Genomic DNA, 19,333 nt, shown 5'->3' with positions numbered 1-19,333 from the left:
AACACAAAATGTGTTCTACAAAAAAAGTTTTTCGTTGGTTCTTCAAATATAAAAGGATGTCTCACCTTCAAGTGACGAAGAGCTGAGCATGAATTCACTCTTACATATTAACTCATAGTGCATCCTGGCTTGTAGCAACGCAGATGTGCTGCAGGTAAAATCCACCTAAACTTGCTTCATTATTGTATCTATTTGCTAAATGTTTTACCTGTTCTCAGGCTGACATCTTTTTGGCATAGTGTAAATCCTTTGTACAGTAAATCCTTTGTTCCAAAAGATAACTGAATGATTATCTTTATCTATTATCTGACTGCAGGATTTGTTATTACTAATAAAAAGAAAGGGATCGCATTGCACTCCTGCAGAGGATGAATAACCCACTAACTTCTGAACTGAGTTTCTCCCAACTGGGTCTTTCCAATCAATATAAAGAGGTTCAGGGGAAACAAAGTTTTTGAAATTAAGATATTGTAGGTATAAAATAAATAAATATCCCTTATGAACACTCTTTCACTTAATCCAGCTAAGTGATCATCTTATTATCTTTGTTTTAAATGAAACTATGACAAAGTTTAAGCCGGCATGTTTAAAGACAAAAATGTTATGATTTGTTTAGATTGTTTTTGCATGATACTATAGGCCACATCTACAAATCAACAATTCAATTTGAGAACCAGCATTATGTCCTGTATGCAGTGAATTAAGTGTAATTCATCCACACATCAGGGATGTGCCCTCCTTCATGTCTTTAAAGAACTGTATGTCAGTGCCATCTACTGGTCTGGTTAAGAACATCACAAACTGGGGTTTCATAGGTCTGCAAACAAATATGTTAGCATCAACTGTTGTTCTATATCATCATAGATTTCATTCAGAGGCAGAGGTCCATCTGCACAACAATCACTTATTAATGTCACTCAAACCCAAACAAAAGTGTGTTCCAGAGATTGCAGCTCTTGAAGTTGTAGTCTGAAAGGTGTGTGTGGGGGGGTGGGGGGTGGAATTGCATGTACACCTTTTTATAAAAGGGGTCAATTTAGACAACAAAATGAATTCATTCAAAAGACAATTAAAATATTGCATATCAAGTCAGGTAGTGTTCATGGTCTTCACATTTTTCAGTATACAGTTAAATTATACAACAGAATATGTAGAAGAAGCTTTGCCCTTTTTTTGCATCACTACTGCAGCCATTATGAACAGTCTCTTCATTTGATACAAAGCTTCAGGGGCTGGGGACTGAGTGCAGAATCAGCTATCCGTTACAGTTCTGAACACAGCTGAACTGGAACCCATTAACACCGGTATGTTCACAGGTAAAATACCATGTCCTGATGTCACAGCCGTTATGTTAATTGCAGATGAAGGTGAGGGGTATGTTGGTTTTGGGGTAGTTGTTGCCTAATCGTACAATGAAAGGAACTTTCTCCACGGTGCCAGGAGGACCTCTTAGACAATATGGTCCTCTGGATCCTGTGTGAAAAAAGACAGGGGTTCAATCAAACCAAGAGAAGTATTGGGCTGGTGTAATCACGGTGCTCCTTGTACAGATGGGCAAATCGGTAGCCAATTGTGGTGAACCCACTGGAGATGCTGGGGTCCACGTCTTCATCACAACCAGGGTAGGTGCTTGGCATTGACCAACAATATGGAGTAAGTTGTCTCTGAAAGTGGGACTATATGCAAGTTTTTCAATGAAATTAATAAAATTTTCATTACCTTATTGTCAATGGGCTCAAAACTCACTTGTAAATGAAGCACACGCCTGTTTTCTCTGTTGCTTGCATCAGCCACTATTCTGCTTTTAATGTGGGGTCTCCGGGTCGGATTCAGCCCTGTGCGCGCTCCCGAGCCTCTCTCACTACAGCGACAACACGGCAGCTAACGACATGCAGTCCACTAACACCATAAAACAACCGTCTCACAGCAAAACAGATTCCACGTAAGGATACAAAACAATAAAGTTTTGTGCTGAAATCCATCAGACCAAACAGGTTCAGATGATGTCGAGTAAGAACAAAGTGAGCATTAGTAAAACTGGAGAAACAAAGAGAGCAGTTGCTTATGTTATCCGGTGCAAAGTTATATCGCTTTCCATATTACTTTAACAACTAACGCGACCCATGTTACTTTCCTGTATACCACTGTTGATTTAGCCTGCAAGAAAGGATGTAACTAGTGATGTGTCCGTCCGTATCGAGGCTTCGAAGCGTGTGTCGAGTAATGCAGGATGGTTTTTGTGAAGCGCGTATCGAGGCTTGTGTTGATGACGTATGTGGTGACGTTCGTGACCGATTCAGGAGATGTTTGCGGGTTTGGTCTGCGATTTGAAAGGAGCAGCAAAATGCAATGGACCCTCTTCAACATTTTGTGGACTTTTCAACTTGAAATTGAACACAATTAGATTTTATCTACAGCTCATTTTAAATGGCTAAAAAAGTTGATCAACTTATGTCAGAATTGCTTTGATCAATTAACTTCAAAATACATTTTGTGGCTTTGGTAAGAATTAAACTCTTACCCCATATTACCCAAATAATAATTTTCTAAAGCAGGTAAAATCATCTCCAAAAAAGGAAGAGTCACACACCAAAGCCATGTTGCCGTTATAATCACTCTGCCTGTTTTACATTTGTTGTCCACTTGATGGCACAGTAGAGCAAATGAAGCACCGTGAAGCTTCGGCCCATGAGTGAACCAACTGGATGGAAAGCTTCAAGGCTTCACAAAGCTTCATCTCGCCATCACTAGATGTAACGGCAAAAAGCAAATGTGGAGTGATTTGTTTACTAACGTTAGCCTATAGTGATGCAACGAGCTAATGCTACGGTAGCTCGGACCTGCCGCTGTTTGCTTCGTAACGTTCACTTTATGTTTATTGTGGTTTTACTCAGGTACACAGCTTCTCCACCTCTCAGTTGCTGTAACTAACGTGACCCACATAATATAAAACACTGAAACAAAACGGTCACAACAACACAGAGGAAGGAAGAGCCATCCACTAATACTAGTTACAGTTAAGTTACTTATTGCGGTCTAACTGTTATAAAGTGTGACACAATCGCATTATAATATCCAGTCCAGTTCACTAACCGTTTCATCATCAAATACATGTAGCTGTGCTGACATTGCTGAGCATCCGGTGAAAGATACACAGATGGTAAAGATGGTTAACGTTACTGAAAGGCAGCCGGCGAGCTAACGCTGTAACGTTAGCACGTCGGCTAAATGCAAAAAAATGTAACAACGAGCGTGGATTAGTTCAACCTGCAGCTGATAAAACTATTACTGTAACGTTGCAGTGGGAGTTCACCTGAATTTCCAGCTCTGTTTGTTCTCCCTGTCTGTCTATAGCTGCTGTCACTCTGCCTTTTTTCAGGAGTATTGTGCCAATATGTGGCTCGCTGCGCTGAATGAGAGGTACGCCGCCGGTGTTGAGCTGCCTCTGAGACGGGAACGTCTGGAGAAAAGCGGATAATGCTCGCTCATGAGTCCAAGCGAGCACATGTACGAGCACACACCTGGTTGCAATCTTAGAACCGCACCGCTAGTGGCCGCTGGAAACTCCATAATGCCCCTTTAAGACAAAAAACTCACTAAGTTAACTGAACCACATGAGGACAAACCATCCAAGATTTCTGCAATCCATGCAGGGAAAACACTTTATAGCCTGGAAGTATTCTCCCATGACCCTTAAACGCCTCCTGGTAGAATCTCTCTCTGTTCATGTGAGGACTGAGTTAGGCCAGAGCGTGTACTTTGAACAGTCTGTATAAAGAAGCCCAACCTATGTTGTTGTTGCGCTAGTCACCTTGAAATTTACATAAAATGAGGAAGAAAATACTGTCAGCCCTGTGCAGTGCTTGGAATGTACCTACCACCTTTAAGGATTGTAGGTCAGCGTTTTGTTCTGCAAGCTCAGGTGGCACATGTTGGCGCCCATGGTGGTGAAAGACAGGAGCTCATGGCCGTTGTCATTATGCTGTGTGTTGACCTGCAACAGGCCCTTATGAAGGGAGTTCCCAAAGGAAGCAAGCTTTGATATCCACTGAAGCCTACACCTGGGTGAGTTGCTGCCAAAGCCGGGGTCTTGCCTGGGAATCTGTTTAGATGATAAGAATCAGTTAGCATTCACTATGTGAGTGTTTGTGTGTTTTTGCTTTAGATGTATTCATGTCTCTTCTCATGTAATGTAATGACAATGAGGGAGCACAGCTCTTGTCACAGTCAATACCGTTACTGAATGAGCGGATTACAGGAGAGTGAGGAGAGAAGGTCAGATTGAGGTCAGGAAAGGATGCAGGCAATGAGCACACGTGTGGTTATTTGCAGTGTAGCCAGTAAAGATGGTGTTCTGAAGTATAGTACCAAGGGGAGAATTTGACTGTTCATGGTAAAACATGTGTTGGAGGATTCCAGGTGGCAAGGTAAGAAAAATAAATCCATTATTGTACTCTGTTCGTCTTCTCAGTTTATACAATTACTTTCACAGCACTTTGCATTTATTGAATGTTTTTTTATTGAGCAAAAGGAAATATAGGGAAACGGGTAGGTGGAAAACATGGCTGTGCAGGGGTCCACACCTATTTTCATTTTTTGTGATATGAAATTAAAGATTGCCATTTAATAGCATGCCTTACCTCATCTGTTGTTGCAGGCGCTGCTTGCAGTGCAAAACTTGTCTAAATTGGGAGTTAAACAAACAAAACAATTATGTTTAATTTACTTTCTGGTCTGTTAATACTGGTGTCTTTGGTCTATGCATTTTGGACAATATCATTTTAGGTTTCACTTATGCCACTCAATCACAGAATTTTACTAAAACAAACATGTGCATTTCTTTGACATCTGATAAACAGTGAGAATTGCAGTAGGATGACATTTAAACCAGCTAAATAATGAATGCAACTAAAACAATTTGTAGCTATTCTAAGAAAGATGATGTGTGAGGTAGTACTCTACAGCAGTCAGCGATATCGCAAGCTCAGATAAAGACGTTTTGGCACAGAAACAGACTTATGTCAGCAAAAAGGACAATTTTCTCCATTCACATAAACCAGTCAAATAATTAAGTTATACAGGTGAAACTCAAAAAGTTAGGATATCGTGCAAAAGTTCATTTATTTCAGTAATTCAACTGAAAAGGTGAAACTAATATTATATAGGACTCATTACATGCAAGAAGTGAGATATTTTAAGCCTTTGATATAATTTCGATGATTATTGCGTACAGCTTATGAAAACCCCAAATTCAAAATCTCAGAAAATTAGAATATTACATGAATTAATTTTTTTTTTAAAGGATTTTAAATACAGAAATGTCAGTCCTCTGAAAAGTATAATCATGCATATGTACTCAGTACTTGGTTTGGGCCCCTTTTGCATGAATTACTGCCTCAGTGCGGCGTAGGCATGGATGCGATCAGCCTGTGGCACTGCTGAGGTGTTATGGAAGACCAGGATGCTTCAATAGCGGCCTTCAGCTCTTCTGCATTGTTCGGTCTCATGTCTTTCATCTTTCTCTTGGCAATGCCCCATAGATTCTCTATGGGGTTCAGGTCAGGCGAGTTTGCTGACCAATCAAGCACAGTAATCCTATGGTCATTGAACCAGGTTTTGGTACTTTTGGCAGTGCGGGCAGGTGCCAAGTCCTGCTGGAAAATGAAGTCAGCATCTCCATAAAGCTCGTCTGCTGAAGGAAGCATAAAGTGCTCTAAAATGTCCTGGTAGACGGCTGCGCTGACTCTGGACTTAATAAAGCACAGTGGACCAACACCATAAGATGACATGGCTCCCCAAACCAACACAGACTGTGGAAACTTCACACTGGACTTCAAGCATCTTGGATTGTGTGCCTCTCCATTCTTCCTCCGGACTCTGGGACCTTGGTTTCCAAATGAGATGCAAAATTTGCTCTCATCAGAAAAGAGACTTTGAACCACTGAGAAACAGACCAGTTCTTTTTTTCCTTTAGCCCAGGTAAGTTTGTTGTTCAGGACTTGACAAGAGGAATACAACATTTGAAGCCCATGTCCAGGACCTGTCTGTGTGTGGTGGCTCTTGATGCAGTAACTCCAGCCTCAGTCCACTCCTTGTGAAGCCCCCCGCCCCCCCAAATTTGAATGGCCTTTACCTGACAATCCTACAGGCTACAGTCATCCCTGCTGCCTGTGCACCTTTTTCTTCCACACTTTTCCCTTCCACTTAACTTTCTATTAATGTGCCTTGATACAGCACTTTGAGAACATCCAACTTCTTTTGCAATTACCTTTTGAGGCTTTCCCTCCTTGTGGAGGGTGTCAATGATGGCTTTCTGCACAACTGTCAGGTCAGCAGTCTTCCCCATGATTGTGAATTCCACTGAACCAGACTGAGAGACCAATTAAAGGCTCAGGAACCGTTTGCAGGTGTTTTGGATTAATTCGTTGATTAGAGTGTGATACTTTGAGCCTACAATACTGAACCTTTTCACAATATTCTAATTTTCTGAGATTTTGAATTTGGGGTTTTCATAATCATCGAAATTATATCAAATAAAGGCTTGAAATATGTCACTTTGAGTCTATATATTAGTTTCACCTTTTAAGTTGAATTACTGAAATAAATGAACTTTTGCACGATATGCAAATTTTTCGAGTTTCACCTGTAAAGCCTAATATCTCCAAATTTTCATCAAAACAAATACTTGGAAATATAATGCAAAAACAATACAATACATTCTAATACATTATTATTGACAATAGCATATTACCATAGCCAAAGTGTAAAGTGTATTAAATAGTATGGAAAGTCAAAAAGTAGGAAAGTAATGTGTGGAAAAGGTAAAGCTTCCAGCGTGAACTTCCAGGTGCTTTGTGAAGCCAATGCTGTGTTCATGATCATTCAGGTCAGCTTTTTGTGTAGGGCAGCGACTTCTTCATTTGACCCAACATTTGCTGTCAGGTATTTATCTGAATACATTTTATTCTTATTAGTTGCCCCTCCCTGGCGTCCGTGTTAAGCAACGTTTCCCAAGTGTAGGCCTGCAAAGAGCTGCACGGTGAGGAACACTTTCACCAAAGGTGAGTGTGGGTACAACCTGAACGTTAATATGGTTAGGTACGGCTATCATTTTAGAGGCCTAGTTTATTCACAGCTATAAAGAGAAAATTATTAGGTAGAATAATAACGCAACACATTGAAAAACATTTTGATGAACCCGAGAGAAAAAATCATCTCAAATAATTGTTGTCCTTTTATTTTTTCGTCACTTTCGTTTTCTTTTGTTTGCTTGTTAATTATCTTCTCTGTAAATTCTGCATCTATGAACAAAAATGTTTTTTGATATAAAATGTAGGCTAATAATAATTGTATAGCCCACGTTTCATATAGACCTATCACCTCGGGTTGGTGTACCGCAGCGCTACATCTACAGAAATTACTCTCACCGAGTCTCTTTAATACAGCCTTCTATTTTATAAATTTTGTTTAACATAAAGTTAAGTCCTGTTATTATCTGTTATTTCCTTATCTCATTTTCATTTTAACCTTTACTTTATAGCCTAACCATTTTTCCCGTCACGTGTTTGACTGATGATTGAAGCCACTCAATGGTTTGGATCTCTGAATTGCGTGACAAACAAAAAGTAGGCTACAAAGAACTTCAATGGAAAAAAAAAACTTTTGTGTTTTCCTATTGACCCTTAATATAACCTACTGACTGTCTGTAAACCTTTAAAAATCTGAGTATTTGTTAACGCTCACTTTTTAATCTGCTCAGTTTAAAAATGCTGTGTAGCTATAGCCTACTGATAAAATTAAGAGGATTCCAGTTTTTTTTTAATCAACGAAAAGCAAAGTTTCCTTCGTTTATTGGATTCAAAAATGTCTGGAACAAAAATGACCCTTACATGATCAGTAAAACAAAACAAATTCACTTTCTCTCTATGTAACCGCATGTTATGTCCCATAAAATTTCCAAGCAAAAATTTGGCTTATGCAATACACAATTTTGTTATTTTCTTTGCCAAAAGCGAAATGATTCTATTTTATTTATATAGGCTATTGGCAGATATATTTAATTTACACAACTACACATATTTTACACGAGTTTCTTGTTTCATTCTGTAGCGCTAAAGGCACAAGGCGACAATGCGGCCCGTCATTGTAATTTAATGACGCTCCACATATAGCCTTGCGCGCGCGCGCGCACACACACACACACACACACACACACACACACACACACACACACACACACACGTTGAATGTGAAATGTGCATTTACACACGCAATGATAAATTTAAAGATACGAATGAATCCTACAGGCCTGGGAGAGTGCGTGAGTGCGCGTTATTGTGCATGTTGGCTCACTGTCCTGGCATGCTGCGTCTCACATTAATATTTGTGTGATTTTATTAGTGAGCAAGACAGACGCAGGTCTACCTTCACCAAGTTTAATGACGCTCTTGTACTAACTCTTCATCTTTTGTAGGAACGTTGCCTGTTTTTCTTCGTAAGAAAAATGCCATGATGTTGGACTTTGTGTTTATATTACTTTGCCTTTCTTTTATATAACGTTCGGGTTTCAGACAGGACTCTAACATTTGAAGGAATTTCGAAGCTGTATGTGGTCTTTTGAATCCTTCTTTACATTTAAGTTAAAGTCCATAAGTTGTGAGAAAAAAGCCATACCATATCAATCTACAGTAATAGCAAGTAAAGAAACCATGGTTAATTTGTCAGGCAGGTGTCAGTACACTTGCAGTCTGTGGCTATAAGGTGTGGTAGGTGTGTAGAACTACTGTGTATGTCTTAATGTTGCCTTAAAACCCCCTTAGATTAGTCCATGCAGTAATTTGCATTCAACAGTTGTGCTACTGAGCTTGTTGGGCTTTGATCATAGTGGGTGAGAGGGATATTTGTTACTGTTTTGGTGATTTATTTGAGGGGTCACCTCACCTTTGAGAGCCAAGTGGTGGAGAATTTAGCATAAATTCACTCCCATCTAATAACTCAAATTCTATCTTTTGTTGCTGTTTCATTTGGTATCAGTTTTCAGTTTACCTTCAGTACTGTAAATCCAGAATATGAGTTTACGTTTAGCTGAGAGATGTGACCACATGCCAAACTGGACTGCCTCATACATATATAAAAGTATAGCATTTAAAATCATTTAGGCTAAGTATATATAAAGTACGCATTTTTGTCTCCTAATTTATAGTTTCAAGTTCACTCAGATAAAATTTGGCCTCAAGAAAGATCAAGTTGAACAGTGGATCAACTTATTTTGATTTTACTAGTACATATATTATATATTATTTTATTACATGTTATGGAGTTAGGGGTTAGGGTTACAAAATTGTCTAAACCAAACCAGTGTGACTGTATGCTGTGTAGTACATTTACTTTGTCTTGGTTCAGTTTTGCACAGTACACCAGAGAGTCATAGTTATTCAGAGTAACACTCATGTATAATGTACACCACATAATTTTTAATGCACATCTTGTGATATACATTTTTTAGAAATCATCAGACAGTTCATATTCATTTTCCAGTCTCCTCAATCACATTTTAAAGTGAGCTTTAAAGAGACAAAACATCTAGCAATCATTTGGCTTTTCAGGAATTAATCAAAGAAAAAATTGCAGCTGTCTTTAGTCAGACCGCTGCAGTGAGGATTTCTACTGAACATTCTCCCTCCATGGACTGAGGTCAGAGGCAGGGATGTTCCTACATTTAGTGTAATAGGGTTTCTGGGCCAGTATTGAAGGAGCTGGCCCATCGGCGATACCAGTGTTGTTACAGATCATGCAGGCTGACATCTGCTTTAGGGACACCCTCTGAGCCACAGCAAAGACTCCCTTGTTCTCCCATCAAAGTCTGAAATTGGCAGTTTGTGAATATTTAAAAGTTCTCCAAACACGGCTGTCTGTACATGTCAGTCTGTAACGTAATTTCCGGTCTGCTTCTTGTCTGCTTACTGGTCTCCCTGGCGGATCTTCTGGAACTGAGTTGCAATCAGGCAGCCAACCAGGGGTCCCACTCTTCCTCCACGGGCTCAGCTTCTCATCCTAACCACACATCGATGTTGTCAGGTGTGCCGTAGAAATCCAGCAGGCTCTTTGCCAGTTTACTATGTTTGAGCTCTTTTGCCAGCTGTTTCTCATCTTGTGGTTGTGTCAGCCCACAGAACCTCCCCCATTTGTTTTAGCATAAAAAGGGACATATATTGTGAAAATGGTGCAATGTTGAAGATAATGTAGAGATCCAAGACAGAAAACAAATAGAAAGGCTAAATCGGAGTAGTACAAGGGAGTCCATGGTCTCTTCCCCTCTGTATGTTGAGTGAGGCGAGCTCAAGCTCCTCCTTGTACCGCTCATTAAGATTAAACATGGAAGGCCGAACAATCAGATGGGTAAATCGGTAGGCAGCTGTGGTGAACACATCGGAAATGCTGGGGTCCACGTCTTCATCATAACCCTGGTAGATGGACAGCTGCTCGGCAATGAAGTCTGGACCAACGATATGGAGTAAGTAGTCTCTGAAAGTGAGACCTATGAAACAAAAAATAATCCAGTGATTTGAATATTAAGCTAAGCACTGTATAATGCTTGCAGTGAGACTCACACTTTGCTGCAACTCACCAGCCAGAAAGCAGAGCACCTCCTCTGCATTCACGTTATTAGTAAGCTTGGATGGCACATGTTTCATGGTGGTGAAGGACAGGAGCTCACGGCCGTTGTCATCATACTGTGTGTTGACATTCAGCCGGCCCTTATCTGAGGTGAGGTCCCAAAGGAAACGAGCTTTGGTATCCGCTGAAGCGTACACCTGGCCCACATCAATGGAAGCTATGAGAGAGTTTTCATCTGCTGTTATTGCTAGCACCAAAGATGTGGCCCGTGTTGTCAGAACCACAAGCTGCTGCTGAGCAAAACAAGCGGTGGTCTTGACCGTGAATTTTCTTGTGCAATGCAACAACACTGACCTTTTATACAACCACAAGTGTCCTGGTCATTTATAGAGTAGCCAGTAAAGATGATATTCTGGAGTATATTACCAAAGGGAAAATTTGACTGTTGACTTTCAGCTCAGGATCCCAGGCTTGAGCAAGGACATTTTATCCTGGTACACAGCAGGGAGCCAACGTGTGAAAGGTGTGTTGGAGGATCCCCCTGTTTTTTCCAGGCAAGAAAAAAATAAATCCTTTATTTTTCTTTCTCTTTGTTTTGCACATGGGTGTATTTTTCATAGTTTTCTAAAGGAATGTCTGTACTCACACTATCCACTTCCATTTTGAACATCTTTAACTGTGAAATCAAAGGATGACAGAGAAAGAGCTGGTAGGAAAATCCTTGCAAAGAAGAAATTTAAGCAGTCAGTTAGCTGTGGATGTGTTTGTCACATGTTTTTTTTGTTTTTCCTGGTTTGCCCATTAAGCTTTAACTTGGTAACTCATCTGTTGTTGCAGACACTGCTTGCAGTGCCAAACTTATTTAAATTGGGAATTGTCACGCAAGAAGGGACATGATGCTGAGGAGAGCAGCCTGTCAGATCAGCAAATAACCTCCAGACCCTCCTCAGAGATCAGATCTAATTAACAGCAGCAAGGAATAGGCATCTTAGCTGTGACTTGAAGTGTGAAAGTAAAATGGTATGAATCATTAGTTTTATAATTTATTACTTCTATTAGCCTTTGTCTCTCTCCTACCATGCTCCCCACAACAGAAGACACCTGTATGGAAAGTTCAAAGAATCTATTTTGGATACTGTGGCACTGATGGAGCGACGTCTTTCCAAAAACTTCTTGGTCAGTTTCAGAGCATTATCGATGTAGTGGGCAGCACACATTAGCTGCTTCAACAACAACAGGACACCTGAAGGATTAGCTGCATACCTCTCCACATGTTCAGTACTCCTGTGTTGCGTGGAGAGGTCAGATTTATGAGCACTTAGATGCAAACATTCATGTTGTGCCATATGTTTTTCTATCCCTGCAGAACTGTATACAATTAATTTGATAAAGGGTAATACTCACTAGCATTCACGTGACTTTGCAAACACGGGTTAAGACCTGCAGATATCAGTCGTAAAAAACACTTAATCTCTGCATACAAACACTGTCCTGTTATTTACACACCTTTTCTGACTTTTCTTTCAAATAGCTATATACAAGAGGGTATGTTTGTCTGAATGTGAACTACATATGTTATTCACAACTGTGAATAAACACTCTATGAATGTAAAAAAAGATTTAGACAAGAAGCTTGACCATAGTACATGTGATGTCCTGGAAGTCCCAGTTTGGTCCACTTGCTGCAGAATATTTCAACACACCACCAACAAAACACAGTGACATCAGTGACATATTATTTAATAGTTAGTGAAGGACACTCAGGTTTCTCTGTGTAAAATTATATCAAACAAACTAAGTGGGACTCTTTCACAGTCAGTTTAGCAGCCATGTCATAATCCTAATATCCACCTACCTATAATACATCTCTGGTAAAAAGAAAAAATGCAGTTCGCTTAGCCCGATATCAATGTTTTAGTAGCAAACAGACCATCTATCATATTATTAGTAGTAGTAGTAGCAGTAGTATTTTACATAATAATAATAATAATATTATAAATCTATTTTCCATCTGATATTTGGAAAGCAGTATGAATATGTATTGCTTGAAATATTTCTCATTCCAAAAAAAAACAACTTGTGATTTAGGTAAACACAATGGACTTTCTATAGTCATGCTGAACAAACATTCGCTAACAATGTTCCATTAAATCAGTCAGATATGCCACGTTAAAACAACTTCCTGGTTTGGAGGCATCTTTAGAAACACATCATTTTCTACCAGTCAAGGAGACAGAAACAAGTTCCTAAACTAAAGATAAAGATAAAAAACCTCCCTTGATTTCTGAATGTCACAAGGAGCAATCTGGTCTGGTGCAGGGAGAACACACAACACAGCCATCTAAAGCTGCATAACAGCTTTGATCTACACAGTTTTATAGAATAGTTTGCCCACAATGATGAAATATGTAGGCTACATTTTATAATGTGTTTATATATTTTTTTATTTTTGAATTTTTTCTCCCTATTGTATTTTATTCTTATTTTTTTGTCTTAATGAGAATGCCACGTTGCATTTGAGAACACATTGGTTCTATAGGCCGATGTGACTAATAAAACTCCCAGTCTTTAAGTATTGAATCTAAAAGGGAGTGACACATAGGACTGTACTCATCTGACTTCTGACTTTTTTCAAGAAACCTGCAGCAGGGAATAGACTGTGCTTGAAAACAAGTTCAACCACAGTCTATTCTGTATGTTCTGCTGCCATCTATTGGTCCCTTCAGAAGCATTCACGAGCCCTTTTTCAGCATGCATTAGTTGTGGACTTAATTTCAGTACAAGAACTACAAATAACTTCAGGCATATTCCTTTTTGTTTAGACCTTAGACTACAGACACTCTGTGGTTTAAACATTCGGTTTTCAGATACAGTGAGGAAAATAAGTATTTGAACACCCTGCAATTTTGCAAGTTCTCCCACTTGGAAATCATGAAGGGTTCTGAAATTGTCATCTAGGTGCATGTCCACTGTGAGAGACATAATCTAAAAAAATAAAAAATCCAGAAATCACAATGTATGATTTTTTAACTATTTATTTGTATGATACAGCTGCAAATATGTATTTGAACACCTGAGAAAATCAATGTTAATATTTGGTACAGTAGCCTTTGTTTGCAGTTACAGAGGTCAAACGTTTCCTGTAGTTTTTCACCAGGTTTGCACACACTGCAGGAGGGATTTTGGGCCACTCCTCCACACAGATCTTCTCTAGATCAGTCAGGTTTCTGGGCTGTTGCTGAGAAACACGGAGTTTGAGCTCCCTCCAAAGATTCTCTATTGGGTTTAGGTCTGGAGACTGGCTAGGCCACGCCAGAACCTTGATATGCCTCTTACAGAGCCACTCCTTGGTTATCCTGGCTGTGTGCTTCGGGTCATTGTCATGTTGGAAAACCCGGCCTCAACCCATCTTCAATGCTCTAACTGAGGGAAGGAGGTTGTTCCCCAAAATCTCGCAATACATGGCCCCGGTCATCCTCTCTTTAATACAGTGCAGTCGCCCTGTCCCATGTGCAGAAAAACACCCCCAAAGCATGATGCTACCACCCCCATGCTTCACAGTAGGGATGGTGTTCTTGGGATGGTACTCATCATTCTTCTTCCTCCAAACACGGTTAGTGGAATTATGACCAAAAAGTTCTGTTTTGGTCTCATCTGACCACATGATTTCTCCCATGACTCCTCTGGATCATCCAAATGGTCATTGGCAAACTGAAGACGGGCCTTGACATGTGCTGGTTTAAGCAGGGGAACCTTCCGTGCCATGCATGATTTCAAACCATGACGTCTTAGTGTATTACCAACAGTAACCTTGGAAACGGTGGTCCCAGCTCTTTTCAGGTCATTGACCAGCTCCTCCCGTGTAGTTCTGGGCTGATTTCTCATCTTTCTTAGGATCATTGAGACCCCACGAGGTGAGATCTTGCATGGAGCCCCAGTCCGAGGGAGACTGACAGTCATGTTTAGCTTCTTCCATTTTCTAATGATTGCTCCAACAGTGGACCTTTTTTCACCAAGCTGCTTGGCAATTTCCCCGTAGCCCTTTCCAGCCTTGTGGAGGTGTACAATTTTGTCTCTAGTGTCTTTGGACAGCTCTTTGGTCTTGGCCATGTTAGTAGTTGGATTCTTACTGATTGTATGGGGTGGACAGGTGTCTTTATGCAGCTAACGACCTCAAACAGGTGCATCTAATTTAGGATAATAAATGGAGTGGAGGTGGACATTTTGAAGGCAGACTAACAGGTCTTTGAGAGTCAGAATTCTAGCTGATAGACAGGTGTTCAAATACATATTTGCAGCTGTATCATACAAAGAAATAGTTAAAAAATCATACATTGTGATTTCTGGATTTTTGTTTTTAGATTATGTCTCTCACAGTGGACATGCACCTACGACGACAATTTCAGACCCCTCCATGATTTCTAAGTGGGAGAACTTGCAAAATAGCAGGGTGTTCAAATACTTATTTTCCTCACTGTATGTGCAGCAAGAAGTCAAACACCTAAAACAACCTGACAGGCTCTCCGTAAATTTATACATAGCCCTCATACAAAGTAGTAAAACTAGTGTACTGTATACGTATGTTTTGTCAATATTATTTTTTAATATAAATCAAATTTGATACAGTTAAGCTTTATAACTGCACATATTGGTCGCAGTTTATCTAACTGGAGCCTATATATTTAATTAACAATGCAGTAGAAGCATAACTAGGAAGTTCAGAGATTTACAGCGTAGCCTTTAATAGTTGACATCACGGACATACTTGTCAAAATTATTTGCTCCACCGCGCCTGCGCATTACGTCTGCAGTTCTGATTGGGGGCGACTATCAACCTGTATTTCCGGTGCGACCCAAATAACAGCGTTGATGTCACTGCAGACAAAATAATTTGCGCTTCACATCGCTTTGTGCTCCTTCACATCATGTCAGCATCTGGCTTTCTCCTGGTGGTCCTCGCGGTGTCTCTGTGGCCCGGTAAGATGAAGATTTACTGACAACGACTCTAATGTCGACATCGCTCTCACCGAGTCGCCATTAATTCTGTATTCAAAGGTTATAATATTTTTATCGTGGGGGTTTTTGACAGTTTAAAATCAGTGCACTAAATGGGATGCAGCTGTATTCTGACCGATGCTGAAATATTAACATTTTTACACCTATTTAAAATGTCCCTTTTCTCTCCCCAACACCGTCTGAATCATTTCTCTTTCTGTCTGGCGGTTTACAGGAGACTCCAGGTTCATCACAGACCCTTTGTCATTCATCGAAGACGAATCCCTGGTAAGTCTGACTTCTTCTATCAAATTTGTCAATACACCAATATATGGTGTTCTTTCAAAAAGAATACACACACAGACCTACTGTACTTACAGATACTGAACTGTATTAACTGTATTATTAAGTCTAAGTCACATCTTTTTGCGTGTGTGTGTGTTTTAAAATAGTCAATGCATTTATTAATTAGAGGTGAAGTTGTTGCCACCTACATCTATCTTAAAAGGTGCACACAGTGAGCTTCCAATCTGCAAAGTAAAGGAAAACACTAATGTCTCTTGCTTTATGTTTGGATTACATTTATGGACATGAATGTCTTCAGGCCTGAATAATTATTTCACTGTTGCTTCTCCTTATTAGACTTTGGATATCTGTTCAGAATGCAGCCAGATTGTCCAGCTGTCCGCCAACATGATTTCCAGCAGAGATACGAAGGTGAGTATGTTGGGTGACTCACACACTGCACATTTTGACTTTACTTTCACTACACTTCACTTTACTTTCACTTCACTTTACTGTATTGATCTCACAGCACTGGGCTTGGCGAATTGGTTCATAAGGAAAGTAGCAGCCATTCCCAGCAGCTGCGATTTTTGTAATGTCTTAAAAAGTCAAACCTAAAATGGACGTTTTTAAGGTTGCCTTGTAAGCTAATTCCAATATTCAAATGCCAGGGCGTTGAAATGTGACTTTGATCGCAATTGGACTTTGCAGAAAAAAGTGTGTAGAAAAACATAATTAAACACCCAGTATTCTTGGCACAGCATACAGTGCACTAACTACTGTGCTTTTGCAGGAGAATGTATATGAAACCTTGCATGCTCTGTGCCAACGCCTCCCAGGAGAGCAGGCATCAGAGTGTGATTCACATGTGAAGATGTATTTGCCAAAAGTCCTGCAGCAAACACCTGGTCATCTGGTGAGTTTAGCCACTGTTTAGGCTTCTTCACAAGAATAAACCCTTTGGCCTTCAATGATCACCTTTAATGCAAGATAATGTGTTTTTGTAGAAACCAGGAGAGACCTGTATGGGTTTTGGACTTTGTGCTGCCCACAACAATGAGGATCTACTGAAACTTACCCACCATGGCACCAACAAAGACACATCCATCTCTGCACTCGGCACAGCCACCCGCACCCATGTGAGTATGTGAAAGCAGAAGTGAATGTTAAAATGCAAGAGTTGAAATGAAACTTGTGGTTTATATTTTTCGACTATAAATGGCCCTCAATCCTCCCTCTAGGAGCAGTTCAACCCAGCTTGCACCCTGTGTTTGTTTATCATCAAGAAACTGGAGACCCTGTTGCCACAAAATATGACCGAGGTGATTCTTCTTATTTTTTTTGGATCACTTTGCATTACTTCAGGCACGTATTCCTCACCATACGTCACATCACGTAAATGTCGCCGTCTTCTCTTTCTTGCCCTGCAGGATGCTTTAAAGAAACTCATGGAAGAGGTCTGCGATCTTGTGCCACAGAGCTACAAGGAGCGATGTGATGATTTCGTTGAAAAATACGGCGTGCAGATAGTCGAATTCCTCTTATCGTCTGCAGCTCCTCATACAATATGCACTCTATTGCATCTTTGTTTGTTCAAAGAGCAGCTTGTTCCAGGTCAGTCACATGTTTATAATGAATACAGTTGGGTATTTTTTATTGGTTTGAGCTGAACTTCACACTTCCACCACCAAGTTAACACTCTGCTGATTACTCAGAGGTGTCCCTCCCCTCGGACTGTGAGTCATGCCGCACGCTGGCTGTGCTGAGCCGACTCCACCAAGGTCCTAACTCCACCGAACCTCAGACGACTTCTTTCCTCCAGTCTGTGTGTGTCCATCACCCCAATGCCATCCCCAAGGTCTGACACTAAATATCCTCCCACTAACATAATCCTTCACAAATCATATCACACAATCAAAACATATTTTGTCTGTATCCAAAAGTAAAGTGATTTAAGCGTTTTTTTTAATCACATAGACTAAGAAAATATGTAAGATGAATGAACTGTTATGTAACTCTCTTGCTGTTTACAGTGTGAGGTTTTCACCAAAATCTATGGCTCCCGACTGCAGAAGGTTTTGGGAAACCAGATGGGCGGTCCACATGCTTGTGAAGTGAGAACACGCTCTTTTGAAAAAAACATTCACATGCACCAGTACAATGACCTATCATCACAGGACGGCCAAAGAGTAAACTTTTATATCCACAAGTCTTCTCACAGCAAAACATAGGATTTGTCTGCAGTAAATGTTATATCAACAATACGCACCTTCACCGGGGTTGAAATTAGCGCTGTGACTGATGTAAATTTTACCACCACTTGCAGCAGCACGCTCCATTTTGTGATTTACTAATAAAATTTGCAACAGTATGATGGGCTCTTGTCCGCGTTAACGCCAATCATAAACACGGTGGAGCAACTTTAAATACTCATGAAAACATATTCTTTGATCCGGTGAATTTTCTCAGGATCTTTTGTCCCTTCTATCCTGCAGAGAGCTGATCTGTGCGTTGCCTCAAAGAAGTTGGAGCCGCTGGGAATGAATCGTTGTACTTGGGGACCAAGCTACTGGTGCAAAGACATTCAAACTGCTCAAAAGTGTGGTGTAAGTTTAAATAATTACTGCCAGTTTAGCTGATATAAGTGATGCACAGGTCAGTCCCATCATCTGAAAATTACAGTGTACAACATGTGCAGTGCTTTTCAATTAAACCTTTTTTTTGCCATTTACAACATCTCACGAGATGGTATTTTACAACCGTCAAACCTGACCCAGGCTTTACTCCTCTACATGATTTGATAAACTCCAGCCCACTTTAATGGCTGCTCTTCCAACTCTCTTTTGGAGAAATTGTAGGCTATTGATTCATTGCCATCAACCTGCACCGTACTACTTTAGATTAGATCCAACATTATTGTTTGAGTACAACGAAATGCAGTTTAGCGACCAAACACAGTTTAAAGTACTAATGTGATGTTTGTGAATAATTTCTGTTTCACATCTTGTTTCTGTGTTTATATCTGCAGAACCAGGCCTTCTGTGAGAAATACATGTGGAAGGAGTGAAACTGTCAGCCTGCAGCTATGAAAAATAGGTGCAAACAACTACTTTCTTTTAATGAATGTATTAGTACAATGTTTTTCTTTTTATTACTTTTTGGGGAAATGATGCCATTTCAGTCAATCAGCCAAATATATTCCTCATCAAATATTCTGATTTGCATGGTGTTATAAGACTGAGGCTGGAATTCAGTCTGAAACATTGATTTCTGCAGGGTGTAACAGTTTTGTGAACAGTGTTAGTACAGAAAACGTGGTCCATCATTACATAAGATGAACTCTCAGTATGTATTAAAGACAACTGGCTACTCAACTAAAGCTGCAGAACTGCTTCTTCTGTTATTGTTGCCGTCTTATGATCCCTGGTGCAAATGA

The 19,333-nt window shown here is 40.1% G+C and overlaps 1 protein-coding gene, 1 long non-coding RNA gene and 1 pseudogene across 2 annotated transcripts; 1 reads left to right on the top strand and 2 right to left on the bottom strand.

Annotated features, from left to right (window-relative positions):
* Positions 1-850: 850 nt before the first annotated feature.
* On the bottom strand, positions 851-6,307 carry LOC119891397. Its single transcript, XR_005442429.1, has 4 exons — positions 6,269-6,307; positions 4,641-4,682; positions 3,879-4,102; positions 851-1,473 (listed from the first exon to the last, which is right to left on the bottom strand). It is a non-coding gene; the product is annotated as an uncharacterized LOC119891397 (long non-coding RNA).
* Positions 6,308-9,663: 3,356 nt separating this feature from the next.
* Positions 9,664-11,890, bottom strand: LOC119891731 (annotated as a pseudogene).
* A 3,543-nt stretch (positions 11,891-15,433) lies between these two features.
* sftpbb (surfactant protein Bb) lies at positions 15,434-19,276 on the top strand. The gene is made up of 11 exons (XM_038703011.1): positions 15,434-15,594; positions 15,848-15,900; positions 16,255-16,329; positions 16,691-16,813; positions 16,905-17,036; positions 17,139-17,219; positions 17,328-17,511; positions 17,613-17,755; positions 17,931-18,011; positions 18,393-18,503; positions 18,926-19,276. The coding sequence occupies exons 1-11, from the start codon at positions 15,543-15,545 to the stop codon at positions 18,962-18,964; spliced, it is 1,074 nt and encodes a 357-aa protein (XP_038558939.1). The 5' UTR covers positions 15,434-15,542; the 3' UTR covers positions 18,965-19,276.
* The last annotated feature ends 57 nt before the right edge of the window (positions 19,277-19,333 follow it).

The sequence above is a fragment of the Micropterus salmoides genome, unplaced genomic scaffold (genome assembly GCF_014851395.1).
Source record: "Micropterus salmoides isolate LMB-PRFRI ecotype aquatic unplaced genomic scaffold, ASM1485139v1 Ms_hic_scaffold_7, whole genome shotgun sequence".
NCBI lineage: Eukaryota > Metazoa > Chordata > Actinopteri > Centrarchiformes > Centrarchidae > Micropterus > Micropterus salmoides.
Note: the sequence above shows the minus strand (reverse complement) of the source record. Positions and strands in the feature narration are given on the sequence as shown.

What these genes read in the sequence shown, in the direction of transcription:
- sftpbb (XM_038703011.1), top strand. Translation starts at nt 15,543, where the DNA reads ATGTCAGCATCTGGCTTTCTCCTGGTGGTCCTCGCGGTGTCTCTGTGG. An exon ending in TGCCACAAAATATGACCGAG is followed by an intron (nt 17,220 to 17,327) that starts GTGATTCTTCTT and finishes CTTGCCCTGCAG; the next exon opens with GATGCTTTAAAGAAACTCAT. An exon ending in GCGGTCCACATGCTTGTGAA is followed by an intron (nt 18,012 to 18,392) that starts GTGAGAACACGC and finishes TCTATCCTGCAG; the next exon opens with AGAGCTGATCTGTGCGTTGC.